Source organism: Leopardus geoffroyi, chromosome C1 (assembly GCF_018350155.1).
Source record: "Leopardus geoffroyi isolate Oge1 chromosome C1, O.geoffroyi_Oge1_pat1.0, whole genome shotgun sequence".
Taxonomy (NCBI): domain Eukaryota; kingdom Metazoa; phylum Chordata; class Mammalia; order Carnivora; family Felidae; genus Leopardus; species Leopardus geoffroyi.
Window position 1 is genome coordinate 176,362,553 of NC_059328.1, and position 15,075 is coordinate 176,377,627.

The following is a 15,075-nucleotide window of genomic DNA, read 5'->3' on the forward strand; positions in this document are numbered from 1 at the left end:
AAAAAAAATTAAAAAAAAAAAGAATACTTATTCATCTTTGCCAAATATCTTATTTCAACTTTTCAACCAAAAGCCCTTTTTTCATAGATCTGCTATCTATGTTACGGCAGTATCGATTCTTTCTGAGCTTCTTCCTATGTCATCTTCATTTCCCTATGATGGCTTTTGGTTTTGCTTCCACTTCCTTGCTCATCATTAATTTTTGCTGTATTTGTAATGTAGGCCTTTCTTAATAAATTACTTCATTAGGTTTTACTTAGTTTATGGCGAAATGGTCATAATTTTTATCCATTTTGTGGTATTTGCCAGCGTGTTATTTGGTAAATTTAGCCAAACTCTCCCACCTTTTTTTCCTGAGAGTATTTTTGTATCAGTGCTCTTGCTAACTCTGTTTTTATTATTCATTTTGGAATAAACTGGGCTTTTCAAACCCAGCTATTTGTAGAATGTCACATATTTTGCTGGTTTTTTTTTAAAGTTTTTATTTATTTATTTTGAGACAGAGATAGAGACAGTGCAAGTGGGAGAGGGGCAGAGAGAGAGGAAGAGAGACAGAGAGAATCCCAAGCAGGCTCCAAACAGTCAGCACAGGGCCTGGTGTGGGGATTGAATTCATGAAACTGTGAGATCATGACCTGAGCCAAAATCAAGAGTCAGACACTCAACCCACTGTGTCATCTAGGTGCCCCTATTTTTTTTTTAATTTGCCACTATTGTCCCAAGTTATTATTGACATATCTCTACAGGTTTAGTTTTACTTTGCTCCTGGGGCTTCGTTGCACATTGCATCAGCTTTGGATAGCCCTTAGGTGTCTTGTTTTTAATCCTTTCTATTATACCTTCTTCATTATATTGCTAAACTTTGAGTTTGGTTATTTATTCAAGGCATATTGTTACTGTTGAATGATATCCAAGAGGAGAGTTGGTAAACTACTCTCTAATTTTTCCATGAAAATATGGTTGAATACTTCATTATATTTGTTGTGATTTGCAGTGGAATTTTTGGCCGGGGGAAATAAAGCCTTGACACTATGTTGACAATGACGCATGCATGTCACCACTCAGGACTCCGCTAAAACAAATAACCTGATAGTTTAATGCTAATCTTACCTGGTTCACAAAATATGAACTTATTTATCTTATATGTAAGTGTCTTTAACACATGTATTCAAATACATAGTCTATATTAAACACAGGCATTTTTCTCCAAAATAAGTTTTAAAAACCAGTAATTTACATCAAATTTTTCTCCAGGAAATCTATCCCATTCTCTTGTCTTTCTGAGCCATCATTAAAAGCATTCTGCATTTGTGAGCCAATGTAAGAGAGGGTACTCTAGCATTAAATTACATTAGAAATAATCATTCCATTCTCAAGAGCAAATTTGGCACAAGAGAAGATAAGCATGTTTTCTAGATCTCCTCTTGGACATTAATGTACCTCATAGAATACCAACAAATATCTTGGAGGCACCCAGCATGGATAGGGTAACAAATGACCATCTTAAGTGGTATAAGAGATTCTCAAATTAGACAGAACAACACCAAATTCAGCCAAAAATTCCCCTGATTTTTAAGAAGACAGGGAATAATTTCCACCCCCCTCACTAATGTTACATCAAGTGGGTGAGCAAAACCATTAACCCCAAACGCCTCTGACTAGTGGTTTAATTATTCTCTCTGGTTGCTGAATTCTGAGAGCAGAAACCACCGCAACTGTAAAGATGAGTCACTGGACCAGCTCTGAGTTGGCCTTGAGCATTCTTACCAAAATTGGTATTTCCACCTCCAGTTGTGTGTGGACAGACAGGACAGCATTCTCCAGGGGGAGTTACAGGGTCAGCACATTCAAGTACATCCTGGCACTGTATCTTGTCACAAAGGATGGCTCCATTGTCACACACACAGATTTGGCAAGGGGCAGGTTTCCAAATGTCCCTGTTTAAGTACATCTGACCATTCTGAGTGCAGGCTATTTCTTCACCATATCCTTCTAGAATAAGAAAAAAAAGAAGGGGGGGGAAAGGAGGTTAGTAATATTCTGAAATTTTGGAATCTGGGAAATACTTAAGAAGGGGAGTCATCTTGTGGGTTCTAAAAATTCTGGGCTAAGCAGTAACCTACCAAGGAGGCAATATACAGATGAACTTACTTTATTTGGTATTTACATACAAAGCAAAATGCAATTCATGATGAAATGCTTATACTTCTAGCCCAGCATGATGGGGGAAGAAAAAAAAGTGATCAAAGGAGATATATTTAATCAGATAATGCTTCCCAAAAGATTTCACTTGTGAAGGTATAGATAACCAAACATAGGAAAATCAGTAAGAAGAGATAAAAACAAACCATTTGAAAGGGGGAGGAAAGGAATAGTAAAAAAGGGAATATATAATTTCTGGGTTTGGTGGACTTTTATGTGATTTTCAATTACCTAGAAATTTTAGATTAGTAAATCCCACAACAACAGAAGACGATATATATTCTTGCACCGTGAAGAAAAACTTTAAAAAGAGTGTATGGGTTTTCAAAAATTAGTTTTAAACATAATGTAGAAAAAGAATAATAGTGTTCCATTTCATGGACTGTATTTGCTAAACTAAAGGTGTTTACTCAAGGAATAGCAAAGCTTAAAAAGGCAATGCAGTAATTATCTTTGCATAAAAATTAATTAAGGAGAGTCCCGACCATGACAATATGGTAAGTTATTATATAATATCTGCCAAATACTTTTCTACTCTTAGATAAAACCTTAATGCAGATTTAGAAAATATATACACAAGTTTACACACATAACAATAACATTACAATAACAATACAATTATTATAAGAGAAATATGATTTATTTATTATAAGATAAATATATATATATATTTAACTTTGCGACTTTTAAGAAACAAAGTATAGTATTTTAAAACACAATGTGGATCATGTCATATCATATCATACCATCCTAGTTTAACTCCTGTAGAATGTTCCCAACTACTCAAATTCTAAAGCCCAGAGATTCCTCCCTCCCAGTCCTTACACAACTTTGCCCTCCCTCCTTGAAGGCACACAGAGTTCACTATTACATTTTGCTTACTGTCACCTGCCCCCACAGTTCTCTGACTACTCTATAGAAGTAGATCTCCCTCCCCCCACTCGTGCTCTCTCTCTCTCTCTCTCTCTCTCAAAAATAAATAAACATTAAACATAAACATTAAACATTTTTTAAAGAGACCTCCTTTATCCAACTAGTATGATTCTCAGTACTTTTTGAAGAACTCAGTCATCCACCCATCCATTCATTAATTTTGTTTTATATGCCGGCTAATTAACCAGTTTCTAAAATGTGAACAGACAGGCAAAAATCACAGCCCTCATAAAACTTATCACAAGTAATATTAATTTACCATTTTTACTTTTTATTTTTTATCTCCTTCACTAGACCATAAATGCCATGAAAATAAGGACTAGTTTTTCTTTTTCATCATGGTATTTCTAAAGCTTGACTCTTTACCTTGCAGGGAGCCAACATTCAACAAAATAGATATGAATGAATGAGTGAGTGAATCTGAATTATGGTTCACTAACTTAATTGCACCAGCATTAATGTATACTTTACAAAAATAAAACTGAAACTTAAAAAATGCATTAGTTTATAAGATAATTTATCATTTTTCTTTATTTTAATGAAGTATAGTTGATATACAATATTATATTTTCAGGTGTAAGACATAGTGATTTGACAATTATATATACTATAAAATGCTCACCACGATAAATGTAACCATCTGTCACTATCCAAAGTATTACAATGGAAAGAATTTATCGTTTGCCATATAAATATACTCAAATGATAATGCAGACTACAGATAAAAATTTCAGTGTAGGATAAAGACATTGGCCCATATATCCATCTTCCTAACTTTAGAAAGCTTTCCTTGGGTAACATTCTTTTCACTGCTCCATGGAATACTTGGCTTCACACATCTAGCCTTCATCACAGCTATATGGCAAATGGAAAGTTGCTTTCAAAGCGTGACACCACATCCTGGTTTCTGTGTCATTCACAAGGAGATTCTAAGACACTAAGTTTCTAATCTGTTTCATTTTCATCAAAAGATGTTTATCACAGAACACACAGCTAATCAACAAAACAATATTGGCTCTGTGTACCTGGTGCTGTTTCACGAATTTTAAGCCAGGGAGAAAATAGAATTCCTGTCTTAACATGTAATACAGGACTATTCTGAAACAAAATAAGAAATCTGTACATCAAATAAGCCCTGTTACTTTTGTTTTTGTTTGTTTCATGTCTTTATTGACAAAAAAAAAAAAAGGTCACAGCACTTCAGACTTTATTCAGATACTCAAACCGTACCCACAAGTGATAGGCATGGTCCCTAAGCTCTGGGTCAAAGGCCATGCTGGAGGGTGTGGGTGTCCTCTTGGCCGCCGCCCCAGCATCTCTGTCCCTTCCTCCCCTGCACCTCGCTGACACCCCTGAGATCAGTTAACACTGCAGAAACGAAGCCGCTCTAGAGGTTGGGCTGCACTCACTGCCAAGGAGAAAGCAGGTTCTGAGGAAAGACAGAAGCGTGCTATTACAGCATCTCCTAGGAGAGGCCAGGCTGTTTCCCCAGCTGGGCCTGCATTGCCCCCGGCCTCAGCCCCAGCACAGAAGAAAGAACACATTCCCCACCTGGCAGCACAGGGAAGCTGGAGATTGTGGGTCACTGGCCATGTGACACCCCCAAACCGATGGCCAGACCTCCCTCCAAAGTCATCCACCGGATTCTCTCTCCCAAGGGGAGAAGGCTTTCAGTAAAATAGACTGATCTGGTTCATAAAGGGCTGGGATGGATACTTTTCCAGAAACCTTAAGAACTGAATCATCCATGGGGGCACCTGGGTGGCTCAGTCGGTTAAGCGTCCAACTTCGGCCTAGGTCACGATCTCAAGATTTGTGAGTGAGCCCCACGTTGGGCTCTGTGCTGACAGCTCTGAGCCTGGAGCCTGCTTCGGATTCTGTGTCCTCCCTCTCTCTCTTGTTCGCACTCTCTCTCTCTCTCTCTCTCAAAAAATAAGCATTAAAAAATTTTAAAAAAGGAAAGAACTGAATCATCTTCAGATTCAGGAGCATTGGAACAATCGTCACTGGGTTGCCTTGAGGAGGGAGACCTGGAGAAAACCAGCCCTCTAGGAGAGCAGAAACATCACTTGCATTTGTTTCTCAGAGCACCCAGCATGGGGCTCAGCAGCCTTTCTACAGGATCCACTGTAGGACTCTGAAAAGAGACATGAATAACAATGCATTCCTGAGCAGCCTGCCCTCAGCTGCCCTCTGGCCACCTCACTTCACTCCTTCCTGCAGGCTGGGGAGCACAGTTTGAGGACCAGGCATTCCCCGGGGGGAAAAGCAGATCTGATTGGGCTCAAGGCCCCAAATGAAGCTGCTTTCCCTCGTTAGAGTCACATATGACTTTTTTGAATAGGCCAACGAGCATGTCTTCCAAAGTTCTCTGTCCTCCCCAGGTCAGAGCAGCTTTTCCCTGATACACTCAAATCTTGTGTTTTCCGAACAATCATAGGAGGATGCCTGTGACCTTTTTGGAAGGTGACTGCTTTTACTGTAGGGGGCAGTTCCTCTACCATTTTATAGCCGTAGAAATTGTGGGCACAGGCCAGAGTTCTGAGGTGCCCATGTCAACAGGCACACTCACGCTGGTGTGTAGACACACATGTACCAGCAGACACCCCTGTACACACATTTCTATCCTGCTCTACACACAGAGAGATAAGGTCAAAGTGTGAACCCTGGAGAAGAGGGGCCGTCTACACATGGACAGGTTACAGACTTAAAAGGCATTTGGCACTGTCTGTAAGTCAGTCCCAAAAGTTGCGGCCCCAGACCCACCTCTTAAGCACTGAGCTATAGAGCAGAGAGAACCTCACTGTGAAGAGAACCAGGAGTGAGTGGTGCAAAGTGGCTGTTACAGATGGAGCGTTCCCCAGAGGCACCTTCCCCTTCCCTGGGCCGTTTGCCACACTAGGAGAAGTCAGGATTCTCCAGTCCTTTGCGTTCAATGACTGCTCACCAAGACTCAAGAGCTCAGGGAGAAGGTCAAGACACAAGCTCTGCGGCCCCAGCCCAAAGGAGGGCTTTCTTCCCCTTCTTGGTCAAACAAGAGTTTATTCTCCATGACATGGCACTCTGCAGATAGCAGTGATGGTAAGGGGTGGGCTCAGAGACGCGGGGAGTTCTCAGACTGCCCAGCAAACACATACACCCTACCGGGAATGGTGTGGGGTCACCGACATGGCTACGAGGCAAGTTTGCCAAGGTTAGAACCCAAGAAGAGACCGTCGAACAAACGTCGATCGAAATTTCAGTCAAGGCATTTCCCAGAGATAATCACAGAAATAGCAACACTTTTGGATACTGCAACAGAACACATTTGGCAACTTTCAAAGAAATAGATGTCCCCACCCCAAGCCATCAGAGGGTACAAAGTCCCTTTATCTTTGGTCCAGTTTAAAAAGTCAGGGAAGGAAGATGGGCCAACAGAGGGTGAACAAAGGCTGCAGACCATTTGTACCAACTACCTGACGCTCCCATCTGTGTGTGACACAGTGTGGGATGCCGCCTGCCTCAAACGAAAGCAAGCTACTGGAGGGTCAGAAGCCATCGGGGCGCCTGGGTGGCGCAGTCGGTTAAGCGTCCGACTTCAGCCAGGTCACGATCTCGCGGTCCGTGAGTTCGAGCCCCGCATCGGGCTCTGGGCTGATGGCTCAGAGCCTGGAGCCTGTTTCCGATTCTGTGTCTCCCTCTCTCTCTGCCCCTCCCCCGTTCATGCTCTGTCTCTCTCTGTCCCAAAAATAAATAAACGTTGAAAAAAAAAAAAAAGCCTTATAAGTTTTAGGTGAAAAGTCACGTTGAAATAATGCAGTTTCATCAGGAAGTTACATTTCTATATGTAACTATATAGAAATGGACTTATTTCTATAGTCTACTGAAAAGTTCAATTAGTTAAATACCTTAAGAATAATTTTGTTCGTTAAGTTTTTTTTCAAGTTGTTTCTTTAAATTCTGGTTAGTTAGCGTATAGTGTAATATTGGTTTCAGGAGTAGAATTTAATATTCATGAAGTTTTATGATTGACCATGAAATAATCCAATAACACTAAATGCCATTGGCTGAAAATGAGATTCACCATAAGATCAAGTAGCTTGGTTCTTCCTTTCTCCACCCTAAGGGGACAAAAGTGTTTGCACATATTTACTGAGAGAATTAAGTGGGTATGTGCTTCCTATTGCATGTGCAAAATACTGAAAGTATATATGTTCTGTTTTCAAAAGTTATATATTATTACTGTAAAGTAGACCTCAGTTGCACCTATGAAACAATTAGATATGTGGAAACAGAGAATATGAAAAACAAACAAAAATCAAAATGACATGCAATAAAGTTGCCAATTAGGTATCATTAAAATGTGTGAGAGACCTCTTCCGGGTGAGTTATCCTGTTCTCTATGGCTTCTTTGAGGTTGCAATAAAAAGATACATTCTCTCTTTTGTGTTAACTCATAGAAGGTCACTTTCTTCCTGAAAGTTTAAGACAGCATGACCTCAACCCAAGGGACAAAGAAGTGAGCCACTATATTACTTTCTTTAAATGACAATGTTAAAAGTTAGTTATATACTCTGAGTCATCACTGGTCCTTTTCCCCAGAGAATTTATAATTAAATTTAAGATGATGTGGAAAGTTAGTTGGAATGCTTTTAAATGGCAAGGAGATGAAAAACCACATTTGCTGCTAAACCCTGTCTTCTCTTCCCCCGCACAAGAATCCATACACATTACAGAGGGCACAAAAACTCAGTGAACTCTCATTGTTCATGTCTGAATGAAAGACATGTACAAAGAAACACTGAGTAGAAAATACAGGGTGTCTTGCGCTCTCGGGTTTGTACATGGTAGTTGTGCACCTTATGATTAGTTTGTCCCCTCTGCTTTCTACATAGATGTAAATGAAAAGAAAAGTAAAATGGAAAGCAAAATTGTAGACAATTTGCAGTGGAGTTGTCATGACACAATTATTTTATAAATGACAATATTATAAAAAAAAAAAACAAATAGGAATTTTCATATGACATTCCAAGACATTCAATACTATCTTGACTCCTTTACCCAAATCATAAAAATTTACCCATGCTAACATTAACCTTGATTTAAAGCCTAGAACTTAAACAATTATTGGTCTTAGAGTATGTGGGTAAACATTTTTTTTATAAAATCTGAAAAAAAATTCCAAAACTGCAATATTGTGACTCTTGTATTTTGCTATTTATGTTTCTTTAACTTTCCTAAAATTGAAGAGGACTGGTGGATGTCTGATAATTTTGCCATTACTTTGTAATCTTCTGTGGTGTCGTAACTTCCAAAAATTTTGTCTCCAAGCTATGGGGTTCTTTTACCCTTACCAATTGTTCCAACAAATTGAACCAATCCACTGTGAAGTCATCACCACAAACGTCCTGGCATTGATATCTTAGAGAGAAGAGATGTACTTTATCTATCCACATTTTATTCAAGGGTAACTCAATTGTCCTCTGTTTCTCCTACATCCTCATAGATTTGTCTTCTCATAAAGCTTTTATGTGCTTTTAAATGTAGCTGTAAGAATTCAGTTCTTAATCACTAGATGGCAGACCAAACCCACCATCTTATTATAACAGATTATTGGAAATTCAGTTATCAGAGCTGTGGCTGACCTCTGTGCTATGCCCCAGGTCTATATCCCTTTATATAATTGTACAAAAAAAGCATGCATAGGAATGGCCATATTGAAACCTTTGCTCAGGAAAGATGTGATTCTCTTTGTATATTAAATGATTGGGGTCTACCTAAAAACTCTGGAAAATATATGGAATAAAAATCCCTAAGCCTATGCGGAATATTCCTAGACATTAACTGAAGTTGTTCCTTACAGAAATAATGTAGAGTTCTCACATGTCACAAAAATTTTGAATCTCTTTTCCAGACAAGTGTTTGTTCAGATAATTTCCCCCACCGGACTATGAGCTCCTTGGGAGCTAGAGCTACATTCATTTCAGTAACCTTCACACCCAATGTCATCTAATCCACCTTTCATAAATATGTTTGCTGCATGAATGAATGATGAGTGAATGAAGGAAAGAAGGAAGTGTCCAGTAATGTACTTATTAAAAAGATAGCACAGGAAGCTCTCCTTCATCCTTCCCTAAACTTCTCAGAGAGGATATGCACTTGGGACTTCTATTTGAATGAAAAGGAAACAGGTCACTTGATGCTTCCTGTCAGGTGTGTCTCTCATATCTAGACCTCTGTGTGACCAGAAAGGAAGAAGACTGTGTCAGTCAAAACAGCTCATATTTTGGAACAATTTTCAGAAAGTGAGAGCAGTCTTTCAGCTTTCCTAACCCAGCTGGCCACGGCCCCTTCTGGGGTTATGAAGGTCTGGGCTAACATTATTTAAAGTTTCTCTGACTGCGCAAGTCCTTAAAACACTACAATCACAGCACTGTTGGCTGCTGCTCTCATTAAATGGGCAGAGAATGCCTTATGCAACAAATGAAGTAGCCGCAGGGCTGTCCCACATGTCCCCCTGGACCAAACCACAGATGCTGCCTTTTCCAGTGCACGGCACAGCCCCAGCTGCTGGCTTTGGTTCCAGAGAATCTTCCAAGGAACTCCCCCCTCTTCCTTCTGCTCTTGGGCATTGTTTATCATGATAGAGAGAGACAAAGAGGTTAGAGTATTCGAGACCTTCCTTCAGACTTTTCTAAGTAAATGCCAACAATCCCACATTCATCAATTTCCTTTCCTCATCTGATCCCCAACATTTAAAAAATTAGATACATATGAAGCCATTGGGGATAGTTGAGGGGTATTTGTCTCATATTTGGACAATATTTTTCTTTCTTTACTTTTTTAAATGTGTATTTATTTTTAAGAGAGAGAGAGAGTGCAAGCAGGGGAGGAGCAGAGAGAGAGAGGGGGACAGAGGACCCAAAGTAGGCTCTACACTGTCAGCAGAGAGCCTGATGCAGGGCTAGAACTCACGAACCATGGGATCATGACCTGAGCTGAAGTTGAACATTTAACCTACTGAACCACTCAGGCACCCCTAGACAATATACATATATATATATATATATATATATATATATATATATATATTTTTTTTTTTTTTTTTTTTTTTTTTTTTTTTTTTTAATCTCAGCCTTGCAGTCAGTGAGAGGGTGTCAGGGGGTAGGTGAATATGGAGCAGGCCTATGGAGTTTTCATCTTTTGTTCTTCAATCCATTACAGACTTTCCAAAGAGCTCTCCAAATTTAAATCTCCTTTTAGGATGATTATCTAAATTTTTACTTTTGTTGTACCTACCTCCACTCTTTTATTGCACCAACTGAACAAGAATAGACATTCAATGATTATTTGAGCTGAGTTAAATTTCTATATTACAAAGAATAATCACATTTTACATTCTAAAGCAATAATCTTGAAAAACTACCTTGAAATCTGAGGAAGTAAAAAGAAGACAATTCATACACAGGATTTCAATGAAGAATACAGATAAAATGAAATTAGATAAACTGTCTAAAAGGTGACTAGTTTCTTCAGTGCAGCCAGTAAACATTCCTCAATCTCATATGTAAAGGCTTCTCAGTTAACTAGTAAAACTGCTGTTTTCACTTGAGTTAAAATGGAAAAAAATTAAAAAAAGGAAAATCTCTCATGTTAGGTACTACTTAAGTTTCTTTCCATGTATCATTGGGAAATCTAAATGATTGTGGCCAAAATGTGAAACTACAATTACGCATAATGCACATGCAATGCTCATCTACAGTTCTGTCTGGAAAACCAACTTACAGTCTGCTAATGCATTTGACATGGATTTTTTTTTTCTCCACAAACATGGCTCAAACTATTGAATAGCTGTAAAGACACCACAAAGAAAATTAGGCCTGCCTTGTGTTGAATACACTAGAAATTTCGGTAGTAACTTCTATCACAAACCCTAGTCCTTTTCTCAAATGTTAATCCTCATGAACAAGCACAATTTGTGCTATGCCAAATGTGTCTGCTGACCTAAATGCATAAACAGCTTTGAATTGCTTTGCATCAATTTGGTCTACTTAATCTCTCCCCAGCATGATATTGCTTACAATGAAGAGGGGAACCAAAAATCTGCTTAGCTATTTTTCTGTCAAATGAGTGGTATCGTGACTTTTATATATACAATCTGGAGATAAAGTAAGTAAATAAGCAGCAAATTCTGGCCAAGATATAGTACTCGCATTCCAGCTTCCCATCATTTCCTTCAAGTCTTAGCTCAAATGTCACCTTTTCCATGAAGCCTACTCTGACCACATTACAAAAAATGTAAAAATTCCCACACACATGTCACTCTCAATCCACTAGTTCCTACTCCTTCTTTTTTCTTTTAATATAGTTCTTTCTTATCACTTTTAAGCCTACTATAATACTGTATTTATGGTTATTATTTGCCTCCCCATGATAGAATAATAGCTTTATTAGCACAGATATAATTTATTCTGGCTTGTTCATTGATATATCTCAATATCTTATAATAGTTTCAGGATCCAAGTAGATGCTTAATAAGTATTTGATGAATTAATTTGTTGAATATTCAATTGTAAGAATACCAAGGAAAAGATCTAAACACTTATTTGCTTTGATCCTGGGATTATTACATAATTTTTTAAAAAGCTTCATTTTTCACAACTATTCAGATGTGGGCCCTCTCTACAGGGATTTAAAATAGCTGGCATTGTGGGAATATCATGTGTTAATGTTATTTATTCCAGATATGATGCCCTGAAAAAGAACATATATTTTTGTAACTAAAAAGAGTTATTTTTATATTTTGAGAGAATCTGGGAGACTCAGATGGGTGATGAATGGTAGCTATACTTGTAGTGAACATAGAATAATGTATAGAATTGCTGAATCACGACCCTGTACACCTGCAACTAATGTAACGTTGTGTGTCCACTATACTAAAAAAAAAAAAAAAAAAAAAAAAAAAAAAAAAGACTATAAAATTAAGTACTTTACATGATGAAACATTTTTAGAATGATTTCAACTCTTTATCTTATGATTTCTTTGCAGCTGAATTTTGCTTTCTTTCCTTGTCTTCCCTAACACAGAAGAATAGTTAGGCCTCTAGAGAAACTCCAGACGTTGTAGCCAGGTTATGTCTTCTAATTTATTTTTAACTGACTTATTCTTTATTCACTGCCCTTACCCTGACCAAACTGAAATTTCGTTCACAATCAACCCAACATTCTCAATGGCTCTTTGATCGCATTCATTTGACTATCAAACATTGTAAAATATCTTGAAGCACTCTTCCCTCGGGAGTTCATTTCTGGGGGAAGGGCCTCCCCCCCCCCCCCCCCCCCCCCCGCTTTCATCCTGAAGGCATAATTTCTAATTTTATCCACATGGGTATATTTAGGGACTTGAATTAATCCTAATAATACCTACTTTCGTCCTGATCTACCTAGCTTGAATTAATCCTAATAATACCTACTTTCGTCCTGATCTACCTAGGTTTAATTTATGTCTATTTTGTGGCCATTACAAATTAGGTGATTTCACTGAAGAACATAAACGAAACGGATTTTACGCTTATTTCTGGCATTCCTTACTCAAGTCACTTCCAGAGCAGGTAACAGATTCTTTAAAACAAGACTAAAACCATTATTTCTGAATCTAAATCCATCTCTTCGTCCTCATGTTCAACTGACCTTCTATAATGCACATGCATGGTTGTATGCTGGCCCTCTTATTTGCTGCAGTTTGAAGATCAAGCCCCAATATGCACCGAATCTCAATGCCAGACAAATACCACAGTAACATTCAGGAGAAGAAAGAGAGACTGCTGCTTTACTGAAAACTATATTAATAACTTTCTATATTCACTGGGAAATTTCTGTGTTTGTAGGGGGAACAATAGACAAGAAAAGCAAAGAAAGAAGAAGAGGAGGAAGAAGGAGAGGAGAAGGAGGCTGAGACCAAACAAGACAATATTTTTCCCCCTATATACTTTTACTACATTGAGAAGGAAGATTTGCAAGTTTCTTTAGCAAAACATAGAACTCAGCTAGGAATATCTTGTCTTATGATTGAATAAGAAAAATTAAAAAAAAATGGAATCCAATATTTTGATCTGTAGATGTATGTGCTTTTGAGAGGTTATTTCCCTTAATAAGTAAATGAATGGAGACCAAATTAAAACACTCTTTTGTAGAGGTAACATGAACATGACAAGCTTTATCAAATTTTAAAAGCTTTAAATTATTTATAATTGTTCAAAATTATTCCTTTTGGCTCTGTTAAAACTCTGAATTTTATCATTATTGTTTAATTCATATGTTAACTTCTTAAAACATGGTGGCTATGAATATATGTAAAAGAAAACTCATTACCTTCTTAAAATATCTGTAGTGAGATTTAGAGTTTTCAAAACTTTTAATTTATTCAATCCCAAATAGCCATGGAACGCTTATTTTGTGCTAACAGTGACTAACAGGAGTTAAGATCAGAGAATAATGTGGGACGTTTGCTAACCTATGGAATGTAAAATTTAGGTTGTACAAAAAGAGTAACTGGGTTATTTGCTTTAGTAAATGGAAAAGGAGACTCGGTGTCTCTGTTTATCAATGTATAGGAAAAATAAAATATGAGCCTTCACTTTTAGGTGAAATGAAATATTCTGGGATTATCACAAGTATGTTTGCCTTCAACTGTTGCTAAAAGTTAATCTAAATAAATTAGTCAATCTGGCACAAGGAATGGAGGCATTATTTAATCCATTTAGTCAATATTTATTTATATGGCAAATTTTACTGAATACTTGTCTGGTACAAGAGTACACTGTGGATCATGAAATGAGACATTTGGAGCCCAGCTTCCTTGCCAAAAACAGTCAAAATATACAGAAGCTACAAAAGGTAATGAAACTTTCTTGTAGGAGAAAAATAAGTTTGCGTATATGTGTATTCCAGCAGCACATTCTGGAAAATTTGCATACACATTGAAATTTTATAAACTCAATTCTGGATATTTTCCTCTGTGTTTTGCAAGGTCTTTGCCTAATGTTATTCATTCTCATTAACCATAACTAATTATCAGGAACATCAACCTGAGGATTTTTTTGAATCTGAAGCAAAATAACCTTCAATCATATGAGGGGGAAAGTTATGTTTATAAAAGCAGACTTCAAGTAAGCTAGGAGTAAAAAGAATACAGAATTCCAAATAGCATTATATTATCTTAGGAATACACTGATCATTTATTTGACTGTCCTTCGGTGTCCTATTTGGTAATAAAGTGTATTTCATATTCTAGGGCAGTCTGAATACATATCAGTGAAAGAGTAGAAGCCCACACATGCATACCACCTAATGAGTTCTCATAATACAGCAGTCTTATGCCAAGGCCAGTTATGAGATCTCCTGTGTGGGTTTCAGCCTTCTTTGTATGTTTTAGTTTCCAGAATCTTTGGCATTAAGAGTGATTTCAAATGATAAAGTAAATGTACTTACTCTAGAAGCAAACATAAAAATAACATAATGAATACATTTTGATAACATAAATTTATTCATTCAACAAATACTCATTATCTATCTGTTACTTTGTCAAATATTGGGAATTCAGAAATAATGAAACAAATTAACTACAAAGAAAATTTTCCAGAATGTACTGCTGAAATGCATACATATGCATTGTTTTTCTTCTCTCTTTTTCTTTGAGTGAGAAAACTGAGATCCAAAGTGGTTTCTTCCAAAAACTCAATTCCGAGCCATATAATATTGTCACTCCTGGCTCATTGCTGGTAACTGGCAATGGACTCTTTCTCTTTGCCAACTGGCCAGGATGAATCTGAAGGAGTACAGCACTTCCTCTCCCTCATTGCTTCCTATTTTCATTTATTTTTGCCACCTCTTCTCTTGCCTGAGGGTAAAACAACAGCACTCTTGTTTCTAAACCTCCTAGCGCCTCCACAGCTAGGTGCT

The 15,075-nt window shown here is 37.6% G+C and overlaps 1 protein-coding gene across 1 annotated transcript in view; it reads right to left on the bottom strand.

The window, feature by feature from the left end:
• The window catches only part of COL5A2 (collagen type V alpha 2 chain), a 149,099-nt gene that overhangs the window by 73,286 nt on the left and 60,738 nt on the right, over positions 1 to 15,075 (bottom strand). The window contains exon 2 of the mRNA XM_045480496.1: positions 1,768 to 1,992. Within this exon, the coding sequence (XP_045336452.1) occupies positions 1,768 to 1,992 (225 nt within the window). The remainder of the gene's footprint in view (positions 1 to 1,767; positions 1,993 to 15,075) is intronic.